The sequence below is a fragment of the Erpetoichthys calabaricus genome, chromosome 4, assembly GCF_900747795.2.
Source record: "Erpetoichthys calabaricus chromosome 4, fErpCal1.3, whole genome shotgun sequence".
NCBI lineage: Eukaryota > Metazoa > Chordata > Cladistia > Polypteriformes > Polypteridae > Erpetoichthys > Erpetoichthys calabaricus.
The window spans coordinates 133,270,070-133,295,451 of NC_041397.2; the positions used below are offsets into that span (position 1 = coordinate 133,270,070).

The 25,382-nt window shown below is 37.4% G+C and overlaps 1 protein-coding gene across 2 annotated transcripts in view; it reads right to left on the reverse strand.

The window, feature by feature from the left end:
• Window positions 1-25,382, reverse strand: part of pir (pirin) — a 120,035-nt gene that overhangs the window by 17,338 nt on the left and 77,315 nt on the right. For both annotated transcript variants that reach the window (XM_028799802.2, XM_028799803.2), the window contains exons 7-8: window positions 15,737-15,781; window positions 6,190-6,272 (exon numbers count right to left, since the gene is read on the reverse strand). In XM_028799802.2, the coding sequence (XP_028655635.1) occupies window positions 6,190-6,272; window positions 15,737-15,781 (128 nt within the window). The remainder of the gene's footprint in view (window positions 1-6,189; window positions 6,273-15,736; window positions 15,782-25,382) is intronic.

Consider the following 25,382-nt stretch of genomic DNA (forward strand, 5'->3'; position numbering starts at 1 on the left):
GCTGGACAAAATTATTGGCACCCTCTACTTAATATTTGGTTGCACGCCCTTTGGAAAAAATAACTGAAATCAAGTGCTTCCTATAACCATCAACAAACTTGTTACACCTCTCAACTGGAATTTCCGACCACTCTTCTTTTGCAAACTGCTCAAGGTTTCTAAGATTTGAAGGGCGCCTTCTCCCAACAGCAATTTTGAGAGCTCTCCATAAGTGTTCAATCGGATTTAGATCCGGACTCATTGCTGGCCACTTCAGAACTCTCCAGCGCTTTGTTTTCAACCATTTCTGAGTGCTTTTAGAGGTATGTTTAGGGTCATTGTCCTGCTGGAACACCCATGGCCTCTGACGCAGACCCAGCTTTCTGACACTGGGCCCTACATTGCGCCCCAATATCTTTTGGTAGTCTTCAGATTTCATGATGCCTTGCACACAGTCAAGGCATCCAGTGCCAGAGGCAGCAAAACATCCCCAAAACATCTTAGAACCTCCACCATGTTTGACTGTAGGTACTGTGTTCTTTTCTTCGTAGGCTTCATTCCATTTTCTGTAAACAGTAGAATGATGAGCTTTACCAAAAAGCTCTACCTTGGTCTCATCTGTCCACAAGAAGTTCACCCAGAAGGATTTTGGCTTCTTCAAGTACATTTTGGCAAACTCCAGTCTGGCTTTTTTATGTTTCTGTGTCAGCAGTGGGGTCCTCCTGGCTCTCCTGCCATAGCGTTTCATTTCGTTCAGATGTCGACGGATAGTTCGAGCTGACACTGTTGCACCCTGAGTCTGCAGAACAGCTTGAATATGTTTTGAAGTTGCTTGGGGTTGTTTATCCACCATTCGGACTATCCTTCGTTGCAGTCTTTTATCAATTTTTCTCTTCCGTCCAGTCCAGGGAGATTAGCTACAGTGCCACGTGTTGTGAACTTCTTGATTATGTTGCGCACAGTGGACAAAGGAACATGAAGATCTCTGGAGATGGACTTGTAGCCTTGAGATTGTTGATATTTTTCCAGAATTTTTGTTCTCAAATCCTCAGACAATTCTCTGCTCTTCTTTCTTTTCTCCATGCTTAGTGTGGCACACTCAGACACACAACAGAAAGGTTGAGTCAACTTTTCTCCATTTTAACTGGCTTCAGGTGTGATTGCTATATTGCCAACACCTGTTTTTTGTCACAGCTGAGTTCAAAGGAGCATCATATGCTTGAAATAAAACGATTTACCCACAATTTTGAAAGGGTGCCTGTATTATCGTAGTATTTCCCTCTACTTACCCTTTACCTGTTTTCTCAAGGGTAAATGTTCTCGTCAAGTTCGTTATCGGGTTGGTCTACTGTTGCACTTTAAAATGAACACACACACACACATAGATAAACACACACACAGACCCTAACCACAACAATGCCCCATGAATGACACACACACGCTGATTAACCCGTAGCACTTTAAACCACACATCAACCTGTCACTCAGCACTTCAAGGGACTTACTTATTATCGGCACGAACAACATACGATGTTTTAGTGATATCTCAGACCTAATTATTACTTTTGGTCTACAAGAATACATTTAAACATACAAAGACTCAACACTCTTGACTATAGGCCATTTATCAGCCAAGAATACCTTCTTTTTATCGTACTGTCCCTTCTATTGAGTGGCGCCCTCACTCTCAGCCTTATAAACCTCGCAGCACAGATATAATGGCAAAAAATCTAGCTGTCACCAGGTGCTCAAAGAAATCCAACTTATTAATTCAATCATTCTAGACATTAAGACAAAGCATAGAAAGTTAAAAGCAGCATGGTATTTATTACTAGAATAATAATAATACAACTGGAACAAAGAATAATAGAAAATAGGTACTGATAGAAAAGTCTGAATATATATAGTCTTTAGGAAAACCTTACGAAAAAGTTACAGATGACAAGGATGAATGTCCCAGGGAGGCGTTTGATTTAGCAATCGAAGTTCATGATGCCTTTCTTTATTTATATTTTTATTTTATTAATTTTCATTGTAATCATTCCATACAAATAGATCAATTTATAATCCAACAAAATTGAAGACAAATCAAACCCAACCCCTGAGAAGGAGAGCTTAGCCGAAGGAGAATTGCTTAGGGCTTTTTAATAAGACAACAATAAACAAAAGAAAGGGAGAAATAAATATATATGTAAATAAGAGATGGAGAAGGGGATTAAATGCGGTAATAGTTATTTCTCTTATTCTAAAATAATATTGATTAAATCCCACCAGGATTTGAAAAAATTTTGTACAGATCATCTAACTGAGAATTAGATTTTTTCCAATTTCAAATAATATAAAACATCGGTTTCCCACTGACTTATCAGAGGAGAATTAGGATTCTTCCAATTTAACAGAATAAGTCTGCGTGCCAAAAGTGTAGTGAATGCAATCACCGTTTGCTTGTCCTTCTCCAATCCAAGTCCGTCTGGAAGAACACCGAACACAGCTGTTAATGGGTTAGGAGGGATTGTGATACCAAGGCTGTCTGAAAGGCACTTACAAATTTTGGTCCAAAATGATGTTAGTTGGGTGCAGGCCCAGAACATGTGACCCAGTGAGGCAGGAGCTTGGTTGCAGCGTTCGCAGGTTGGATCTTGCCGTGGAAACATTTTGGACAGTTTTAAGCGAGACAGAGGGGCTCGATATATAATTTTTAGTTGAATAATTCTATGCTTTGCGCATATGGAACTCGAATGAATTCTTTGCTTTGCTACCTTCCACTCCTTTTCTGATATATTGATTAAGAGATCTTCTTCCCAATGTCCTCTTGGATCTTTGAAAGGTAGGGACTCTAATAAGATTTTATATAATGTGAAAATGGTGTTTAATTCCTCGAAATTGAGCAGTATTTTTTCCAGCATTGTGGAGGGTGCAAGGTGGGGGGAAATCGGGTAATTTCTGTTTAACAAAATTTCTAATTTGAAGATAGTGAAAGAAATGTGTAGCTGGGAGGTTGAATTTTGAACGTAATTGTTCAAAAGATGTAAATATGTTGTCTATATAAAGATCTCTGAGCATTTTAATCCCAAAACTTTTCCAGGTATTAAAAACTGGATATACTTTCGAAGGTTGAAAGAGGTGGTTCTCTTGCAGCGGTGCCACCGATAAAAGATTTTCCATCTTATAATGCTTTCTAATTTGGTTCCATATTCTGAGTGAGTAAAGCACAATTGGGTTATTAGTATATTTGCGATGACTTACATTTATTGGAGAGCAGAGCACGGAGTATAAAGAAGTACTGCAGGATTTTACTTCTATTGCGGACCAAGCCTGTGTATGTTCATTTATTTGTGTCCAGGTTTTTATGGCTTGTATGTTTGCTGCCCAGTAATAAAACTGAAAATTAGGTAAAGCCATGCCACCCTCCGCCTGAGGTCTTTGTAGGGGTCGCTCTTCGGATACGTGGGTGTTTTGAATTCCAAATGAATGAGGTTATTGTTGAATCTAACTGTTTAAAAAATGATTTATTGATATATATTGGAATGTTTTGAAATAAAAACAGAAGTTTAGGAAGGATATTCATCTTAACAATGTTAATTCTTCCGGGTAGAGTGAGATGAAGGGTTGACCATCTATGCAAGTCTTGCTTAATTTTTTCCATACGGACGGCGAAATTTTGTTGATAAAGAGCTTTATGTTTACTTGTGATATTTACCCTAGGTAAAAGGTAGGGTGTCTATCTAATATTATATGCTTGTGAATTCACTGGAAAGAGTATACTTTTATTCAGATTAATTCCAGAATTAAGACCAGATATCTTTTGAAATTCTGTTAGTGCTGTTAAAACAGCAGGGACAGTGTTTTCTGGGTCTGATATATACAAGACCATATCATCTGCATATAGAGAAATTTTCTGTTCCAGTTCTTCTCTGATAATCTCCTTTATCTGTTAAGATTTCGGCAGTGAACCGCCAGTGGTTCAATAGCGATTGCAAACAACAGTGGTGACAAAGGACATCCTTGTCTGGTACCACGTTCTAGTTTAAAGTAGTCTGAGCAAATGTTATTAATACAAACTGAAGCTTCTGGACTGGTATACAGTAGTTTGATCCATGCACAAATATTCGGGCCAAACCCAAATTTCTCCAATGCAGTGAAAAGGTAGTTCCATTCAATCATATCAAATGCTTTTTCTGCGTCTAATGATAGTAATATCTCTGGGGTGTTTGATTTTGCTGGTGAATATATAACATTAAACAAGCGTCGGAGATTGGAAGATAGGTGTCGGCCTTTAATAAATCCAGTTTGATCCTGCGATATTACCAAGGGCAGCACTTTCTCCATCCTTCTAGCTAGAATTTTTGAGAGTATGCCTGATGATGCCTTTCTGATGATCAATGCTGTCTTCATCTGTTCCTCTTCTTCTCCTTCTTCTCTTTGCATCTTCTCCTCTCAAACCAAGGCATATTTATTATGAAATGTCATGCCTTGGTTTCACAACACATGCACCTGATTAGCTGGCTGTCAATGTGATTGATGAATTTTGCTCAAACTCTTTCCCAGATAATAAAGTTCTTTGATATTGCCTCAGTTTCCCTTTCCCAGGCCATAAACAGATGTCCATCCATAAAGTAATCAATAGCCTAAGGTATCAGCTCAGGCTTCCTTTCCCAGGTTATAAAGTATATGAGCCCTCAGAATGTCTTCCTTTCAATGTTGGAAACAGCGGTTTTAAAAGTGAGGTGTAAGAAAACCTGCTTTGATTTGTCTTTAAATTAGTTCATCTGTTGTTTTATCGTGACCAAAATATAATGTAAAATTAAACCAAAATGTACGGATTTTATACACCATAAACAGTGCCAATAATTTTGTCCGGCCCATTTTTGGAGTTATGTGTGACATAATGTCAGATTTGGCTTTTTTTCTCTGTTTTTTTTGTGTTGGTCCAATGCACATAAAGGAAATAAACATGTATATACAAAAACATTTGTAATTGCAATAATTTTCTGGGAGAAATGGTGCATTTTCTGGGAAAATTCCAGAGGTGCCGATAATTTCGGCCATGACTGTATAATAAATGCAAGAAAATATTACAATTACAAACAGCCCTGTCTAAAATAAAACATTGTATTCTACAATTACAGTTTAATGTACAAAATAACATTATGCAATCTGTGCCTCAAAAAATAAAATGCATGTCCTAAACTACATAAAATTTAATGTAATAGGCAGTGAATAAGTGGCCCATACAGTATTGTATTGTCTGGAGTAAACCGTAAAGATAAGTGTTTGTTTGAATAGGTAAAGAAATTGAAAATGTTGCTAAGTGAATTGCTTTTGACCATTTTTATTTCTTCTCAATATAAAAGCTCAACCTATAATTTACTATAATTTATTATATTTTATTTAAGACTTGAACTTTGCTCAAGAAGCATGTCTGAGCATTACTCATGCAAGCAGATGACTCTTAGTGCATCATTTCTTGTTTTAATTCCCTGCTGAAAGTGGTGAACTTTTATATTGTGGAAAAAAACGGAAACAAAATGTGTCTTAAACAAAAGGCAATAACTCAATTACTCAAGGGATGTAAATAGAGTGGACAGTGGGGAGTGCACAGTCCCTAGCCCTGTAAATACTGGCAACAGGAGGCTATTATAGAGGTCCCTGCAAAACAGCAAATGGGACAGCAGTCTGGCAGGGTTACCTAGTGCTGCCAGAGGGAGCTATGGGAAGACAAACCCATGGGTTTTGTAAGGTTATGCCTGACCTGGAGAAACTTCAGAGGAAACTGGAAATGACCTTTGGAAGTAGTCCAGGGATTTGGCATAAATAGGCTAGTGGCCACTGCTTTGGTGAATTTGGAATCGGGTAGAGTATGTATAACAGTTCACTTGGCACAAGGAAGGAGAAGACAAGAGGAGCATGAAGGGAGAAAGGTAGAAGGTATAGACAAGAGGAAGTGTGAAGGATCTTTTAATATTTTCTTCACTACCTTATCTATTGAGCTTTGTTCCCAAAGCTCTGTAATATTCTTTATTCAATTGTAATAAAACCTTCCTTCCCTTATAATTTTAGTTTATTTGACATTTTCTGGGTTTGGGGACTGTTGGAGCCCCCAACACAGGCCACAACTAGAAGGTGTGCCTTTACTTGCCAGCTTCTGTTTATTTCACAGAATAGTTCTTACTTATGTTTATGTAAATTATCAATAAAATACAATAATACCTTATTTTCCATTAGTATACTTTCACCATCATCAAGAACACATGTATAATGGGGATCAGTTTTCCTTTGATCATTTTCAGGACCTACAAATAAACAGAAAAACAAATTTTATAATTTTTGTGATTGTACCTGTAAGTCATGAGAAAGAAATACATATCTTTCTAGCCATTTGAAAATCATGGAAAATATAAGGAACTAAATATAAAAAATGTCTTGGTTTGATATTGACTTTACTAATAAAGAATGTGAATTCACATGCCAAACTAGCCATGATATATACTGCCACCAGACATATCGTGAAATGTAACGGCTATAATTTGGGGTTCCATCTTGAACCTCTTTCAAAAGTTATTAAGAGAATAATTAAGAGATATCACTGGTTAAAGGGTTCAGTACATGAAATGTTAAATGCAAGGATAACTGTCTAAGACTTTGTAAGTGAAGTTCAAAACCTACAAAAAAAGATAAATCTATGTTACTAAAAACCATGAAGTGTAAAAACCAAAATAATGGAAAAGTCATGCCATGCTATTTTTTTTTTATGGATTTTATTAATTTTATTAAAATCAAATGACATTCCATACAAATAAGTTTTACAAGACTTTGTTTGAAACAAATCAACCCCCACACATGAGAAAGAGAGCTAGGCCAGCAGAGTAAAACTTTAAGCTAGTAAAAATAAGTAAATAGCCATGCTATTTTCTAACTCGCATAATCCAGACCACGGTGGTTGGGGTGGAGGGGTGGGGGTTGCAGCATTTCCCAGCCAGCCTGGGGTGCAAGGCAGGAACAAACCATGAAAAGGGTGCCAGTCCACTGCACACCGGGCTTACGCCTCCTCCAGACCACGAGGGGGCAACCGCCCTGGTGGCTTTGGGGACCACGGGAACAGAGCTTAGAAGCGCAACCCTATAGGGGCCCGTGGGCACCACCAGGGGGCACCCCAATGCCTAAGAAGCCCTGGCCCTCAGCACTTCTGCTACACCTGCAAGTGCTGGGGGGACGAAGACCAGGGACACCCGGAGTGCTTCTGGGTACGCAGCTGGTACTTCTGCCACCCTTGGGAGTGCCGGCGGAAGCTAATTGGGAGGCACCTAGAGCACGCCCAGGTGTGAATAAAAGGGGCCGCCTCCCTCCATTTGATGGCTGGAGTCGGGTGGAAGAGGATGGAGCTCGGAGGAGAGGAGAGAAGGCGGTCAGAAGAGAGAGACATTTGGAGAAGCCAGAACTTTGGGGTGATTGGTGCTGTGGCACTGGGGTGTGTGATGTTTATTTGTAAATATTATTGTAAATAAATGTGTGTTGGGTGATAAAACGATGTCTACCTGTCTGTGTTCGGGCTGTTCGCCACAATGGCATCCCAGATGGGACTCCCTGCCTGGTTCAAGGCAGGGACCCATCGATAAAGATAATTTTGTGGGCAGTCCGGCGCACAATGGCACACGTACAACCCCGCGGGAGCGATTCACCCAAGGGACCGCCACCGGTCCACAGAAGGGCCATTTTCCCCTGGTGTGGAAGGACGACAATGTGCGTTGCCGGAGTGCAGCGGGCTCCTACGAGCGTGCTGTGGCTGAGGATGTCCGGGACGGCATCGTGTCTAGGAAGGCCATTCCAAGGCAGACGGCTCAGACAGACGGGACCCGGGACGTAAATGCCCTTCCCAACGATGGTCGGTGCGGGGTCAGACTTGCATTCTCTGTTGCAGGCAGGGATTGCCCAGATCCGCGTCGGTGGCAGATGCGTGCCGGACTATGGGTCTTCATCAGCGCGGCGGCAGCAGGAGAAGCTGCAGAGGAGGAGTTGCTGCAGCTGGGGAGGCTGTGGCAGCTGCAAGGCTGCCCGGAGGAATGCCACCGCACCAGTAGGAGGGGAGACAAGATGACCGCGGACCGGAAGTCCCTCCCTGATACAGGCAAGAGATTGGACGGTGTGTCTTGCATGCCCGCTGATGATTGGATGGAGGCGGGACCAAGGAATGTCCATCCCAAGCCGGGGAAGGACCCGATTGCGCTGGAGGAGATGCCCCACAGGAAGCACCCGGCATGTGTGACTGATTGACAGGTAAGTCCACCGCCGGCTGACTGTCTCACTTCCAGAGAAGGGCCGCCCACTGCATAACCTTACTGACAGATATAATCCATCTATCATGTCTAGGGTGTCGGTTTTGGGTCTTGTCTTTTAGTGTTCATGTCTGACAGACTTCCTGTTGAGAAGTGTGTAGGGAGCAATCTATCTACAAGGCCAAGCAACCTTCATTGGTTTCTTTTGATCAAGATAATCAGTAGTTATAATCCTAGACCTTCCAGTACTGCTGTGCACCTTTATTTACCCTGTCATGGAGTGTGAACCCATAAACATCTTCCAAGATCCTCATTTTGGCCACATGCATTTGTGATTACATTTTTTAAGCTACTGCCTGGAGCTTAATGACCAGAGATGAATATGGGAATGTAGAAAAACCATTACGCTTAAAGTTTCATCTGAGGATGTAGGTCTGATTTCACTACCACAGTACAAATGTTGCAAAACTGCTGCATCTCCAAATCATCTGTCAATTGAATGATCATCCCTTCCACACTCTTGAAAAAAAACTCTGAAGTACTCCAACCCCTCCATGTGTGGGAGATGGTCTTTTGGTCTTTTTTTTTCTTGCAGAGAGTAGGCCTCTCTTTTCCATAAAGGGACCATAACCTTAAATTAGAAGAACTTGATATAAAATAAAACTGGGAACAGAAAATGAGACAAGAAGTCTCCTTATTGAAGTTCTATAACAATACTAAATAGACTCAGCTTAAAAATCACTTACATGAACACCTCTCTCTTTTTATGTATACCGGTACTGAATTGTTTTTTGTCAATGGGTCTGGATCCCTATACTTTTGTAGCATCTTCTACAAAATAGTACAGGCTAACAGTTCTTTTCTAAGCTCTCAAAGCCCATATAGTCAGGACTGGTAAGCTCCCATGACCCATGAAATTGAAGTGCAAGGACAAAGGTGGACTGGAGGACTATTCTATAGCCAGGACCGAATCCACATTGTTCCACCTAAAGTTGATACTAAATTCTTAGGTACAGTCTCTGTTTCAGTTTGGTTTTTTCAGAAATGCTGAGAGGTAAAAATCTTAGATACATAGAACATTCTCTCACAAACACAAGAGCCTTGTAATCGCCAATTTGACTCAACCCTTCCATCTGAAGCTCCTGGTATTGGGTACTAAAAAGAAAAGTATACACCTAGTTAACAGAAATTAACTTATACATGACAAAGGCAATCACAAGTCTTTCTAACCAAACTACCTGTGTTAAATTATCAAGTCTTTCCAATACATGTCTTTTCCAATATAACATATAGTCTCAGATCAACTGACGTGACTACAATACTTACTAACCTTTGGCTCTAGCTCCTTTGGTATCTGGTATACTTATGAGCAACCTTATGTTAAAGCATTTTGTTTATTATGGCCAATCCATAAACAGCAAAAACAATACATCCCCCCACATTCTAATCAGTCATGATTGTCCTCCCAAATCATGCCTCTGAAGACAGACGTCTGCCAGAGGAAGTACAGAGTCTATAGGTGGTAGCCTTGTGTGGATAATATTTACTGTCTCTTAAAAGAATGAATATTTGAATAGCTGTTAACATACAATAAATTCAGCTACAGGTAAAAATTGCCCTGCATGACACGGAGTTGCAGATTTTTGATTATCTTTATTCCCTCTAGGGTATGCTACTGGGGAAAAAACCCACAATATAAGAGAAGCTATTCTTGAACATGAAATCTGGTTCCAGTGTAATGTTGCCAATAAAAGTGAACCTGACTATATCTAGCTTGCATTTTTTAACATCAAACCTGAGCTACAATTCCTTTTGCACCAGAGAAACAATGTTGAAGTTCCTAATGCCAGTTTGCATGCCAAATCCCAGTATGTTGTAGGTCTTTCAAATTTCAAACGATCATCTAACTTTCATTCTGATCACTGTTCTAGATTCAGTATAATACCCATCCACAAATATACAGTAATTCTAATGTATCAGTCATTGTTGCACTGAAAGCTTCCCAAATAATCCTGGTGAGTTGTCATAACTCTGCTACACACACTACTTTGCAACAGCTAAAAAAAATATATTACACTATCCAAAACAAAAAAGTTAAAAGTTTGCTCAATATGGGTCTATCCAGCAATTTTAAAACAGATGACAGTCTTTCTCGGATATAACTCTTCCTTTAGTTGTCAGAAGAATCTTAGATCTTTTCTTTTTTTTTTTTTTTTTAATTTTATTGAATTTATTAAAATCAAACAACATTCCATATACATACATAAAGCTTTACAAAAAGACGACAAAAAAAATGTTTGAAACAAATCAACCACCACCCCTGAGAAAGAAAGCTAGGGCAGCAGTCTAAAACTTTATGCTAATAAAGACAAATGAATAGATAAAATAATAAATGAATAAAGATAAATGAAGTAAAAGAGGGGAGAGAACCTGCTTCCTCAATTTAAATGCTTATTCTAAAATGTTATTGATTAGATCCTGCCAGGTGCAAATTTGATTTTTCCAGTTTCAAATAGTATATAATATCAGTTACCCACTGACTTAGAATAGGTGAGTTAGGATTCTTCCAATTGAGCAAGATAAGTCTATGTGCCAATAGTGTAGCAAAACGCAATTACAGTTTATTTGTCCTTCTCCACTTTAAGCCCATCAGGAAGTTCCCCAAACACAGCTATTAGTGGATTAGAAGAGACTGTGACATCCAACCTGTCTGAAAGGTATTTAAAGATTTTGGTCCAAAATGATGTTAATTTGGTGTAGGCCCAAAACATGTGACCCAGTGAGGCTGGAGCTTCATTGCAGCGTTTGCAGGTTGGATTTTGCCCTGGAAACATTTTGGACAATTTTAAATGAGAGAGATGGATGGATGGAGATGCGCTCAATATATAATTTTAAGTTGAATAATTTTATTCTTTACGCATATGGAGCTCGAGTGAATTCTGTGCATTGCTACCTTCCATTCCTTTTCTGAAATATTGAGTAAGAGATCCTTTTCTCACTGTTCTCTTGGATCTTTGAAAGGGAGGGACTGTAAAATAGTTTTATATATTACAGAAATGCTGTCTGAGTCCTCGAGACGGAGCAATATTTCTTCTGGCATAGATGTAGGTGGGAGGTGAGGAAAATTGGGCAGGTTCTGTTTAACAAAGTATCGAATTTGAAGGTAGTGAAAGAAATGTGTTGCTGGTAAGTTACATTTGGAGTGTAATTGTTCGTAGGATGCAAAAACGTTGTCTATGTACAGGTCTCTAAGTGATTTAATCCTGGATGTTTTCCAGGCATTAAAAACTGCGTACGTTTGAGAGGGTGGAAAAAAGTGGTTCTCATGAAGAGGTGCCACAGATAAAAGCTTCTCTATCTTAAAATACTTCCTACATTGGTTCCATATTCTGATTGAGTGAAACAGAATTGGGTTCTTAGTAAATTGGCGATAACTTGCATTTATTGGGGTACAAAGCAAAGAATGTAAAGAAGTACTGCAGGATTTTATTTCTATTGCGGACCAAGCCTGTGTATGTTCGTCTATTTCTGTCCATGTCCAGGTTTTTATAGTTAGTATGTTTGCTGCCCAGTAATAAAATTGAAAGTTACCTAGAGCCATGCCACCTTCCGCCTTAGATCTTTGTAGAGTCACCCTTTGGATAAGTGGATGTTTTGAATCCCAAATAAATGAGGTTATGGTTGAGTCTAATTTCTTAAAAAATGATCTAGTGATGTATATTGGAATGTTCTGAAATAAAAAGAGAAGCTGGGGAAGGATATTCATCTTAACAATATTAATTCTTCCAGCTAAAGTGAGATGAAGGGTTACCATCTATGCAAGTCTTGTTTAATTTTTTCCATACAGACAGCAAAATTTTATTGATAAAGAGCTTTATGTTTACTTGTGATGTTTACCCCTAGGTATTTAAACTGATCTGCGATGATAAAAGGGAAGGCTGTCCAATCTAATATTGTATGCTTGAGAATTCACTGGAAAGAGCACACTTTTATTCAAATTAATTCTGAGACCAGAAATCTTTTGAAATTCTGTTAGTGCTGTTAGGACTGCAGGCACAGTATTTTGTGGGTCTGATATATACAGTACCATATCATCTACATATAGAGAAACTTTCTGTTCCAGTCCTTCTCTGATAATCCCCTTTATCTCAATAGCATTTCAACACTGAATTGTGAGTGGCTCAATGGTGATTGCGAATAGTAGTGGTGACAAGAGACATCCTTATCTGGTACCACGCTGTAGTTTAAAGTAGTCTGAAATGATGTTGTTAATACAAACTGAAGCTTCTGGATTGGTATACAGTAATTTGATCCATGCAGAAATGTTCGGGCCAAACCCGAACTCTCCAATGTAGTGAAAAGGTAGTTTCATTCAACCATGTTGATTGGTCTGTATGATGCACATTTCAATAAATCCTTATTTTGTTTAGGAAAGACAGTAATTAATGCTTGGCGAAAAGTTTGAGGTTGAATTTTATTTTCTCTAGCTTCTGTAAATGTTGCTAATAGAAAAGGAGATAGCTGAGTTGAGAATTTCTTATACAATTCGACAAGGTAGCCATCAGGGCCTGCTGCTTTCCCACTCTGCAGTGAGTTTAAAGCATCTAGTAATTCTGATAGTACCAAAGGTTTTTCCAATTCCTTTGCCCTAAAAGTATCTGTTTGTGATATCTGTAATGCGTCCATAATAATGTTCATAATAATGATGTCTTGATTTAAGTATGAGTTGTTCAGTTTCTTTAGTTGTTGCAGAGGCCTGCCTTTTCCTATGAAGTGTCTCACTTGGACACCTGGCATGTTCTTGATCTATCCTAGTAATTTAATTGATTAGCTCTGATACCTTCTTGGTTTCCAATTTATTTTTGTGGGAAAGATACGAGATAATCTGTCCTCTTAAGAAGGTCTTCGGGGTTTCCCAGAGAGTTCCTGCAGAAACCTCTGAGGGTGTATTTCTCTCTAAAAAAATGGATTTTCTTGGATATAAATTCTGTACAGTTCTTGTCTGCTAATAAAAGTGGATTAAGATGGCATCTGAGAGATGAGTATGTTGGGTATAGTGATTTTAGCTCCAAAATCAAGGGGGCATGGTGAGAAATAACAATAGTGGCGTACTTACAAGATTTCATCGTAGGCAAGAAGTTGTTATCTACAATGAAATAATCAATTCTTGAGTAGCAATGATGCACTGGTGAGTAGAAGGAATATGCTCTCAAGTTTGGGTTTAGAAATTTCCAGGGGTTTGATAAGTTGTGGTCAGTTATAAACTGTGTAATTGTCTTTGCAGTGTTAAATGTCATCGCCCCTGTGGCAGGAGACCTATCTAGGTCTGGATTTAAAACACAATTAAAGTCCCCAGCCATTATAATTTTATGAGTGTTCACATTGGGAATGGATGCAAATACATTTTGCATGAATTCCCTATCATCGACATTGGGTGCATAAATATTTGTCAAAATCACTTTACAATTAAATAAATTATCTATGACAATCACATATCTCCCCTCAGGATCAGATACTACATATGATACTACAAATGAGACTGTTCTATGTATAAGAATGCCAACACCTCTAGTTTTCTTTGTAAAGCTGGAATGGAATATTTGGCCAGTCCAGTCTTTGTGCAGTCAGAAACAGGCCTCTAACATTCCCACTCACAAAGCTAACTGTCCAGTCTTTGAGACATTGCTTCTGAACTTTTGTCATTTTTTAGTCTTAACTGAAAATAAGACGGCTTTGACCTTAATTTCCAATTTTCCCAGAAGTTATTGCCCTGAAGGCTATTGTTACATTGGCATTTATAATTACAAGGATTAAAAAGATAGATTAGATTCTCTCTCCCCCTAGTTCCCCCACCCCCAGTTTTGCCTCCTCACGTGAGGCTGGACCCCACTTCCCAAAGTCCCAGTCTACTGACTTACCTAGAAACAGGGCACATCCAAAACAAAACAAGCCCCAAGCAGCAACATATGAGGAATAAAATTGAGATATCTATTGCCAATACAGTCCAATTACTATAAGTGTAAATTCTAATCTTCAGCAATCTTGAGATAGTATAATAGTAAGCCCAGGGAATGGTGTTAAAAAGTGGCCCTGGATAAGAATAGTAAACCCTAATATGATAATAACAATAACCCAAGGGTATGATGTTAAACAGTCTCCTTTAGAAGAGTAAAAAAAAAAGAGAAAAAAAATTATTAATTTCTTCGACATATACATACATACATATACGCATATAATATGCATATAATTTTAATTAAAGTGTAAACAAAAAGTGTCAGAGAAGGGAAAAGGATGTATCATTACAGTACCAGTAAAACTGCAAGTGGATTGAACAACCGGCAAGATCGTCTTTGCCATGCCATGACAGGATGCAACTCACGATCGTATTTCAAAAAAGTGTTGGGATCAGCTTTCTTAACTCTTTTTCTGCTTCCTCCGTTGTGGTGAAGATGTAATGCTTGTCTTGAATATCCACTTTCAGTTTGGCAGGGTATAAGAGGCTTTTATTTTCTGATTAATTTATAATATTTAACTAATTAAAACGGAAGTTTGTAACACAAACATTTCCAAAAAGAAGAATGCAGAACTGGGGCTGTTATGTGCTATAAAAAAATACTATGAGGCCTAAAGACACTCTAGGCCAAAAAGAGAAAGTGACTGGGGTGTGGAATCAAAGTTATGCAAATGAATGTGGAATGAGATAAAAAATATAGCAAGAAAAAAATGATTTTGAAAATGAGTTTATGATAATAAACCGTTAGAGGGATACTTGAGGTGAAATAAATACAAGATCTTTGTTTTGACACTAAAAATGATTGCTTTCTTTCTTAAGATGTTTGCTTTATTGCAATGATATACCTGGAACATTTTAATAATTGTTCTTTACATGCTTCATTTGATTACTTCAAATATATACTGTACAACCTATGTGAAGCTTTTTCAAAACTCATACATCTGTTCATTTTTTAACTTGATTATCTAGATCAAGGTCACAAATCGTTTAAATTAGGCAATAATGTATTTGTCAAATTAAATAACGTTTCAAATTTTGGAAGCTGTTTTGTTTTACAAAGAAAGAAGCACACAAATTATTCAAAAATTAGGCAATGATGAAAAAGCAAGGATTTCTAACATTACTGTCAAAGTAAATCTTGATATCAGACATAATACTAAGACTACTGTAAGTCCGGACTTATGCAATGAAAAGGGTGAAAGTAATACTGTTCATAGAATGGGTGGCATTCATTGATAAGGCACCATTGATAAGGAATTGCAGTAGTTTAGCTGTCTTGAATTATGTAATATACAACTCTTCTCCATACAGTTTTAAAAACCTAAGAAGAGAAAGATGTTAATTGTTCTATACAGAGTATGCATGTTTTTTTTTTTAGAAAATTGTTGATTTTTTTCTTCTTTAATTTGTTCACCTTAAATTTCCCATAAAATTGGTCAGCGGTTTGCCTGTATTGTGAAAACAAACTTACCAATATGAACACAGCCAGCAAGTGTGTAGATAAAAGCTGTCCAGCCTAAAAAAAAAAGTTAATAGTGTTAAATTGAATTGCATAAAGTACATTTTAACACATGTGTACTAGGAATTAAATTTACCACACCTTCATTTTCTGACTTGCTTAGGATCATAGGCAACTGGAACCTTTCCAATTAGCAACAGGAGCAAGGAAAGAAACAATTCAGCATAGTGCACTTCTCCATTGAAGGACACACGCATACATACCTGGTCATACACACTAATAAGGGGTACATTTAGACTGCACAATTAACCTAAATTATGTTGATCTACACATCTTTGGTATGTGAAAGGAACCTAGTAAAAATCTGAATAGATATGAAAAGAATGTGCACTCTTCACAAGGTGATGGGACAGCAAATCAAGCCATGGTCTCAGGATTTGTGAGGAAGTACCACCAATACCACAAAGAGTTCTTGACTTAGAATAATCTACGTTGTATAACTGCATAATCTAGTTTTAAAGACCTGCCTTTTAATAACACCCTTAGAGTATTTTGCACTAAAAGGAAAATTTTAAGTCATATTTAGAACTCTACTGAACAACATGAATCATGCTAGCAGGGGGAAAAATCTTATATAAGCAGTCATCAAGCATCTTGCTCAAAATCATGTTCAGTAAGGAATGATAGCATTTAATGTATATATAACTGGGAGGAAATACCTACAATATTAACACACTATAAACAAGTGCAAGATATTATTTAAATGAAAAAACGACTAATGATGAAACAGAATCAAAGAGATGGTTATTGCAACAGTTGTGCAGCCTTTTATTCATCTTTCTCTTAGCTTACTTTCAATTACATATTTTTTCTAAAAATAAGGTGACTCCTTACATTTGCACAAAAAATAAAACTGTTTAAGAGATTGCCACAGTTAATATTCTGTTGCATTCAGAAGTACAGACAATTCTTACAGAATGACCCCTTATAGTTAGCTCTGTATATAGCAGAAGAGAAAAATGCCCTGGGAGAAAGAGAGCAAGGTAGAGTGTGATAGAGTGACAGAGAGAGATAAAAGACAGAAAAAAGAGCGAGATAAGGCAGTGGAAAGAACTAAGACAAAAAGAAATGGATGATCATTAAGCATGACTTCAAAATTTGATCTTTTTCCCCTCAACAAGGCACTTACACATAAACAGCAGCACACATTTACAGTAATATTTTTATTTTTAAAAAGGCATTACATAGTGTTTTACCTTCATTTCATATTCCCCCTGTACATTTCATATTTTAGTTTACTGAAGGATTAGAGGAGAAATACAAAAATATATAGCTAACATTTTCAGTAATTTAGCGTAAATTATCAAAAGTATGGATGGATGGATGTTAATAATAATAATATAATTGTAATTATTTCACTTACTTAAAAGTCAAAAATGCTAAAAACATTTACATTTTATTTATATTCATACACAAAATATTTATTTTGTAACCATGTCTAAGAAACGTAACCAAAATCAGCCCTGCATACAAACTATAAATTGAAAAACCTGTTTAAAAGCCATAAAGCATGTATCAAAAGTAACCAATAATCTAAAATGACATAAACAACAGTGAATGTTTAAAGTGCTTGTTATTAGCTCAAATACGCATGAGGGGTTAATCATGATCCTGTCACTCACAATAAATGCCACCACCTGGAAAATATTTAAACTTGGAACCAGAGATTCTCTGTATTTCCTGCTTTATCCCAAGGCTTGAATGAATTACCACCTGTTCTTTATACTTATTTTATTAAAAAGTAGCTAGTGAAAGCTGTCCTGAACCAAGTCTTAACATTTCACATTACCTGCAAAAGTAAATTAAGCAAACAGGAAAATACAAATTTTGTAAAGGAAATCACAGATAATTAACAGGAATTAGAAAAAAGATATTGGGCATAATCAAATATACAAGCCTTTCAGTTAATCATAGTAAATCATAGAAAAGGAGCACAATGAACTGGTTTTACAAATAAAGAGAAACAATAGTCTTAAAATACTCTAAATAAAAATAAAGTTATGTTAGTATTTAAAACAATGTAAAGCAAAACTGCTTGTTAAGGAATGTACAGTTAAGTGCAGTACTCTGTAAAATGTTAATGCTTGTTAATTATCACATAATGCTGTCCCAGCAATTAATCTTATGTAAACAAAGCCATCAATTAATTAACTGACTGACTAATTACTTTGTTAATTAATCAAAAGGAACTAATGTTTTAAAAAGTTTAGGCAGGTACCCTAGAAAACAAAATATTATCAGAATGAACTCAGTACATAATAACTGTTTATTGTGAAAATTGGACAGAAAAACAGTTTCCCATGCTGACGGAGAATTGTACAGATTGTTGGCCAGTCCTGTGCATTAACCTGTTAATGTTACGCAGATTTGTTTGTGAAAAATGAGCATCAGTATCTTGACAGTAGTAGTAAAAGTGTTTGCCATTGGCACATGATAACTTATGTAGAATTAGCCATCTGTCAGTGTAAGCTTTGCTAACCAATGTACATTTTAATTTGCATGAATGTCACTCTCTCCTGAGACTTAATCTGAAGTCCATCCTATAGCTTGTGGAGGATTTTCCTTCTTGATGATTTATTTGAAATGTTAGCACAGTAAGGTTTCCAAAAACAACATTTATAATTAAACAAATTGAAAAATGCACATGCTCACATTTTGCCATAATTATAACTCATCTAATAGGTGGAAAAAATATTGTAGTATATTTAGAAGAAGACTAAATCGATGGTGGTCTCATGTTCCAGAAAAAAGAATGACAATGACTGTAACTATCTTTGGAGAAAGGTGGAAGAAAATAGACTGGTTACATATAATGCAAGAAAAAATAAAGTGCAACTTACAATTTAAATAATTTCTTGCTGTAATGATCTGATCTTAATAGTTCTATGAAGAGAATTAAAATATAAATAATTGTCAAATGGGATCAACTGAGCCTGGGAAAACTGTTGGGAAATGGGTACAACATGTGTACATTAATAGTAAGTATTATTTGAAAGGAACTTCAGCATATTAAGCAAATCTACATTTACATTTTCAAGGCTCCCTATTGTATTTAATGTCTTTTGATCTGTTCTTGCCATAACCACAGTTTCTATTTTTTTTTTATATTTTGTGCACTGATGTGAGGCCCAAGTTGTTAAAGAGTTTCTGTACTTTTTCTTTCATCAGTCACTAAAACACTGCCACACAGTATGTTTTCACTTTTTTGCTTAATAATTAATTTCAATAACAAATATACAAGTAGCTTACATTTTTAAAACCAAATTGCAGAGAAAAAGCAATAATTTTCTGATTCCAACAAGACAAGGCGGCTTATCTATAAAAATGCTAAAATTAAAGCACTGCCTTTACATATGATCAGTGACAAATGATAAAAAGTAATTGGCTAAAAAATGTCTGACATTAAAGAGAAATGAATGCCCTATGAACCCCAGCCAATGAGACAGAAGCACTGAAAGAGTCCATTCAGTAATGAAGCAGTTACAACCAGAGTTTTCCCAGCCAGGCAGATCACCAGGTGGAATATCCAGAACTACAGCAGGAACAGTTACATTCAGTGATCAACACTTTCCACACCCAGTATCAATCCATCCCAGCAGCAGGCAGTCATTAGCAGCTTTCCCATCTGCTATTGTCTGAACTCATTCTGCATATTAGTCATATGTACCTATGGAATGATCCCATGACTGTACTTAACTGGAAAATTGGGAAAGTCACTTAAACCTTTGATGGGGTCTTAAGTTTGGACAGCCTGTCTTCAGATGAATGGCCATTGTTATAAATGTAAAGTGTCAAGACTGATACAGCTTCCTGACTTAACATATAATGCCTAAGATTGTAAAGAATAGTTTAAACTTTCTTCTTGTTTTCCAATTTTTTAGCAAAGATTTGGGGGCGGCTGTGTAAGAAAGTTTAATGAGGTCACATCCTCAACTGCCTGTCTGTTCATAACAGACTTGATCTTCTGCCATATTGGTTTACAGCATGTTTGTTTGTTTATTGTTTCAGTTGCTTTTTTACATTAAATAAATATAAAATACTGGAATTCAACAGTCTCATATCTCCACTCATCTGACCGTGACTCCTGCACTCGGCTTTCTGTTAGCTAAACCCTGCGAATTAGTGCATTTCCAGAGGTTCCTGACACGCCTCTTTTATACATTTAAAGTAGCTTTTAAATCATAATTTTTCTACTCACTCTCCCATTGGTCATGATAAGGCATTTATTATTCTTCCATTATTATTATTTATACAAGCCTGCATATTTCCCAGTATTTATGAGTATGTGAATAATTCCATAATTTTTCTTCCACCTTTTATCTTCAGACCCACACTGCTTTCAAAACTGGTGCTTTGAAAAACTCCCTTTCCTTCGTTTCTCATCCTAACATTTCTCTTTTCAAAAAAAATGTGTTTTGCTTTTGCTGCATTTTTTTCTTGTTATCCACCACCTCATGCAAATTTCTGCCTGTGATAATTATTCTGTACTTATAAAAATGAAATATACTTGGTACCAACTATGTACCCCAACCATTAATCAATTCCAATTTTTCATAAGTTAATGCTTTGCCTGCTGAAGGCCTTGGAAATACTGCATTTCAAGACTCATCTCTTCTGTTTCCTTTTCCGGTGTCCTTTTGGTGGTGGCTTGCGCCATCACCATCTACTCAAAGCACCGTGATGTTTCAACAGTGATGGATTAAAAGCCAGAAGTCTGCATGACCATCATCATCAAGTCCTTTCGTGAGAACCCTAAAAACAAAGAGGACTATTTCATTTATGTTAGGTAGAATGCCCAGAGGGGACTGGGCGGTCTCGTGGCCTGGAACCCCTGCAGATTTTATTTTTTTCTCCAGGGGTCTGGTGTTTTTTTTTCTGTCCCCCCCACTCTTACTCTTTTCTATGTTAATTAATGTCTTATTTTAATTTCTTATTTTGTCTTTTATTTTTCTTTTCTTCATTATGTAAAGCACTTTGAGCTACTTTTTGTATGAAAATGTGCTATATAAATCGTTGTTGTTATCTTGTTCTTGATGTGTATTACCATCTCTTCATTATTTGTTGCTGGCTTACTTGTACATAGCTTTTGAGAATTACCTTTGTTTATATACTGGTCTTTATCTCTGCTATTTTCTTTCTACTCTGGTTAGCCTACTTATTCATATTTTTCTTCTTTTACATGTTTCCTTTGGCTGAAGATTCTTCTTTTTGTCTAACAGAAATTTCCGGTTGGAAATCTTAACCACGTAATTTATTTTTGGAAGATGGGAATTACCAGAAACGATTAAGAAACAGTTCCAGCTATATTAGAACAGATGTAATTCTTTACTGGTATCAAATCCATTAATCAGTGGCGGAAAGCAGTTAAGTTTCTAAAATCATCACTAATTCTTAACTGGTCTGTTGTAGGAATGTATTTGATGTGATGTATTTTTCTTTATTACGTTCACTTTCTAGTCTATTAGTTTCTGCATTCTGTATGCATACCATACAAGCCCCAAAGCATAAGGTTTTTATGGGAAAGCCTCAGGGTCAATGGGAAAGTGACTGAATTGTGGAACTGGTGAATTTGGGTGGGTGACTGATGTGATTTTTAACGTTATTTTCAAATTTGAAACTAAATGTTTTTTTTTTGTTTTTTTTAAATGGTTGCCTTTATAAAACGTGTTTTCTGCTCTCACACGAGGAACTTAATAGCACACAGGTAGTCCAGCACCTCCAGGATGGCACATCAGAAGAAAGTTTGCTGTGCCTCTCAGCATAGTCTCAAGAGCATGGAGGAGACACCAGGAGACAGGCTGTTACATAAGATGAACTGGATAAGGCCGTAGAAGGGCAGTAACCCAGATGCAAACCCGGTATCTGCTCCATTGTGCGAGGAGGAACAGGAGGAGCAAAGTCAGAGCTATACAAAATGACCTCTAGCTGGCTACTGGTGAGCAAGTTTCTGACCAAACAGTCAGAAACAGACTAGATGAGGGTGGCATAAGGGCCCGATGTCCTCTTGTGGGAACTGTGTTCACAGTCCAACACTGTGCAGTTTGATTGGCATTCGCCAAAAAATACTACAATTGGCAGCTCTGCCATTGGCTCCCCATTTTCTTCACAGATGAGAGCAACACTGAGCACATGTGACAGATGTGAAAGAGTGTGGAGATGCTGTGGTGAATGTTATGTAGCCTGAAACATCATTCAGCATGACAGGTTTGGCGATGGGTCAGTGATGGTCTGGGAAGGCATATCCTTAGAGAGTCACATAGACATCCATTTGCTAGGCAATGGTCCCTGACTGCTGTTAGGTACCGGAATGAAATCCTCAAAGCCATTGTCAGACCTTGCAGTGGTGCTGTGGGCCCTGGGTTCCTCTTGGTGCAGGTGAATACCCATCCTCATGTGGCCAGAGTGTGTAGGCAGCACATGGATGGTGAAGGCATTGATGCCATTCATTGGCCATTCCCAAGACCTCAATCCAATTGAGAACCTTCTGGGACATTATGTATTGGTGCATCCGACCCCACCAACTAGCACCACAGACTGTTCAAGAGCTCACTGATGCCCTGATCCAGGTCTGGAAGGAGATCCCCTAGGACACCATCCGCTGTCGCATCAAGAGCATGCCCAGACATTGTCAGGAGTGCATAAAGGCACATGGGGACTAAGCACACTATGGAGTCACATTAGGAGTTGCTGTGATGAAATTCACGCAAATTGGATCAGCCTGTGATTTTAATTTTTTACTTTGATTTTTGGTGTGATACTGAATCCAGACCTCAATGGGTTTTATACAGTATTACACAGTAAAGATTTTCCATTTGAATATTTCGTTCATTGAGATCCGATGTGTGATTTAAGTCTCCCCTTAATTTTTTTGAGTAGTATAGTAATTCAAGAGACTAAGGCCTTTTTATTAACTACAATTGACAATTGCTTTACCTACTGTAAATAATGATATCCAATAAGCTAACCCAAAGAAGTAAGCCATTCATTTTCATACTATGAAATATAGCAGTCTTAAAATTAAGCATTTGAAGAAGCAAAACAGTTAATTATTAAAAAATACAGTGCTGTGGTAAAGTGCCATTTTTCTTATTTCCTCTATTTTTGCATATTTTACAGAATGATGGCTTTAGACCTTTAGACAAAATGAGATATTAGAGAAAGGGAACATGAGTGAACACATAATACATTTCTTAAATCATTACTTACAGTAGTTTATTTAAGGAACAAAGTTATCCAACACAACCATTATCCCTCTGGTAGGTTTATGAACATGAACATTTTAATTGGTCCAATTCAGAGTAAGCCACTCCAAAATTTTAGCTTTGTTTCTTTTGAGCCTTTAGGTTGCAAAATGAACTTTTGTTTTGGGTTCTTGCCCTGCTGCATAACCCAATCATGTTTCAACTTCAGATCACAAACCGATAACCCGATATTCTTCTAAAAAGAATGTTCTGGTGAGATGCAGAATTCATGGTTCCTTCAATACTGGCTGGTCTTCCAGGTCCAGGGGCTCCAAAGCATCCCCACATCATCACACTACCACCCCTAGGTTTTATTGGAGGTATGATATGCTAACCTTAGCTGAAACTAAAGAGGCCTGCAGTTCTTTGGATGTTTTTTTTGGGAGCCTCTGCAGTGTTCAGAATGATCTGTCACTGTGCCCTTGTGGTTCTCCACTTGAAGATAATGGATTCACTGTGGTGCTGTTTAATATCAGAGGTCCAGAAATAACTACGTAACCCTTTCTTGATTGGTATGTTTCAACAATTTCTTACTTCATATTTTCTAGCATTTCCTTTGACTGAGACAGTGTTCTTCTAGAAATTTTGCTGTGAGTGGTGATTACTGCACTCTCATTGCAAGTGTCAATATAGGGTGAGGTTTAGATTCACAAGGCTGGCTGCAATCAGGTCTGGCTTTGTTCAGTCAGTTGAGGCTAATTATCAATTAACTTTGGTCAACTGTTTGAGTGAGTAACTAAGGGGGAAATGACCTACTGGTATTGGACAACTTTATTACTTAAATATATTAAGTAGAAATATAGAAATGTTATATGTTTATTCTGGTTCCCTTTACCTAAAATTACATTTTGCCTATAGATGTAAAGCCATTCATTGTGACAAATATACAACTAAAGGGGATTCAGGCAGGAAGCAAATTCTTTTCACATCACTGTAACATTCATTTGTAATATTTTATATATTGCCTCGCAGTTAGGAGACCCGGGTTTGCTTCCCGGGTCCTCCCTGCGTGGAGTTTGCATGTTCTCCCCGTGTCTGCGTGGGTTTCCTCCGGGCGCTCCGGTTTCCTCCCACAGTCCAAAGACATGCAGGTTAGGTGGATTGCCGATTCTAAATTGGCCTTAGTGTGTGCTTGGTGTGTGGGTGTGTTTGTGTGTGTCCTGCGGTGGGTTGGCACCCTGCCCAGGATTGTTTCCTGCCTTGTGCCCTGTGTTGGCTGGGATTGGCTCCAGCAGACACCCGTGACCCTGTGTTCGGATTCAGCGGGTTAGAAAATGGATGGATGGATGGATATTTTATATATGGTACTTTTTACACTGTATTAGACCATGGCACAGACTAACTTGAGGAAAAATAAGAATTAACAAAGGTATTTATTCATTTATTAATCAAACCAGAGAAAATTCAAGCAAAATGACACCTTTTATTGGCTAACTAAAAAGATTACAATATGCAAGCTTTCGATGCAACTCAGGCCTCTCCTTCAGGCAAGATGTAATTACATTGATTACATCTTGCATGAAGAAGGGGCCTGAGTTGCCTCGAAAGCTTGCATATTGTAATCTTTTTAGTTAGCCAATAAAAGGTGTCATTTTGCTTGGATTTCTCTACATTCATAATGGCTAACACGGTACAACACCCTAGTACTTAATCAAACCAAAAATACAGCAGCCACATAAGTAACATATATCAAATAGCCAAGATACAACACTGACACTTCCAGTGATCAAATCAAAAATCAATAAGTATAATCACATTTCAAATGAAACAGAATTACTAGCTAGAAAAATAAATAGTGAACTGGAGAACTGAAAACAAAAATGGAGATCCACTATTTTAAGAAAGGCTTCTCTCCAAAGAGAAGATATATTGTACTACTAAATGTTATATTTTTATTGCTGAAGCATAACATCTGTATTGTGTTGGCTATCAAATCTATCAACTTGATTTTTTATTTATATTTAATCTTCTGGGAACCAAATCCACCTTAGGTAAAACAACTTTGCCAAGTAACAGGAAAAAAAAAAAATTACAGCTTCAACACAGCTGGACCCTCTTTGTCATTTCACACATGACTACAATGCTCTTGGATACTTGCCTTGGTAGTTTTGTTTGCGTGCTTTAGAAAGAATAGACTGACAAACCACCTGGTATATGAGAATAAGAAAAACTTGAGGAACCATTTTACTTATATTTATTCTGGAAATGATTTGATAAAAAGTGTCAACTGACTTTAAAAGACACTAAATCCATTAATCAGATAAAGAAATAATAAATAAACTCTAAACAGGCTGATGAAATATTCACTCCCTTTGCTACAAAATATGAACCTTCATAATGGCAGCAATTCCTTTGGC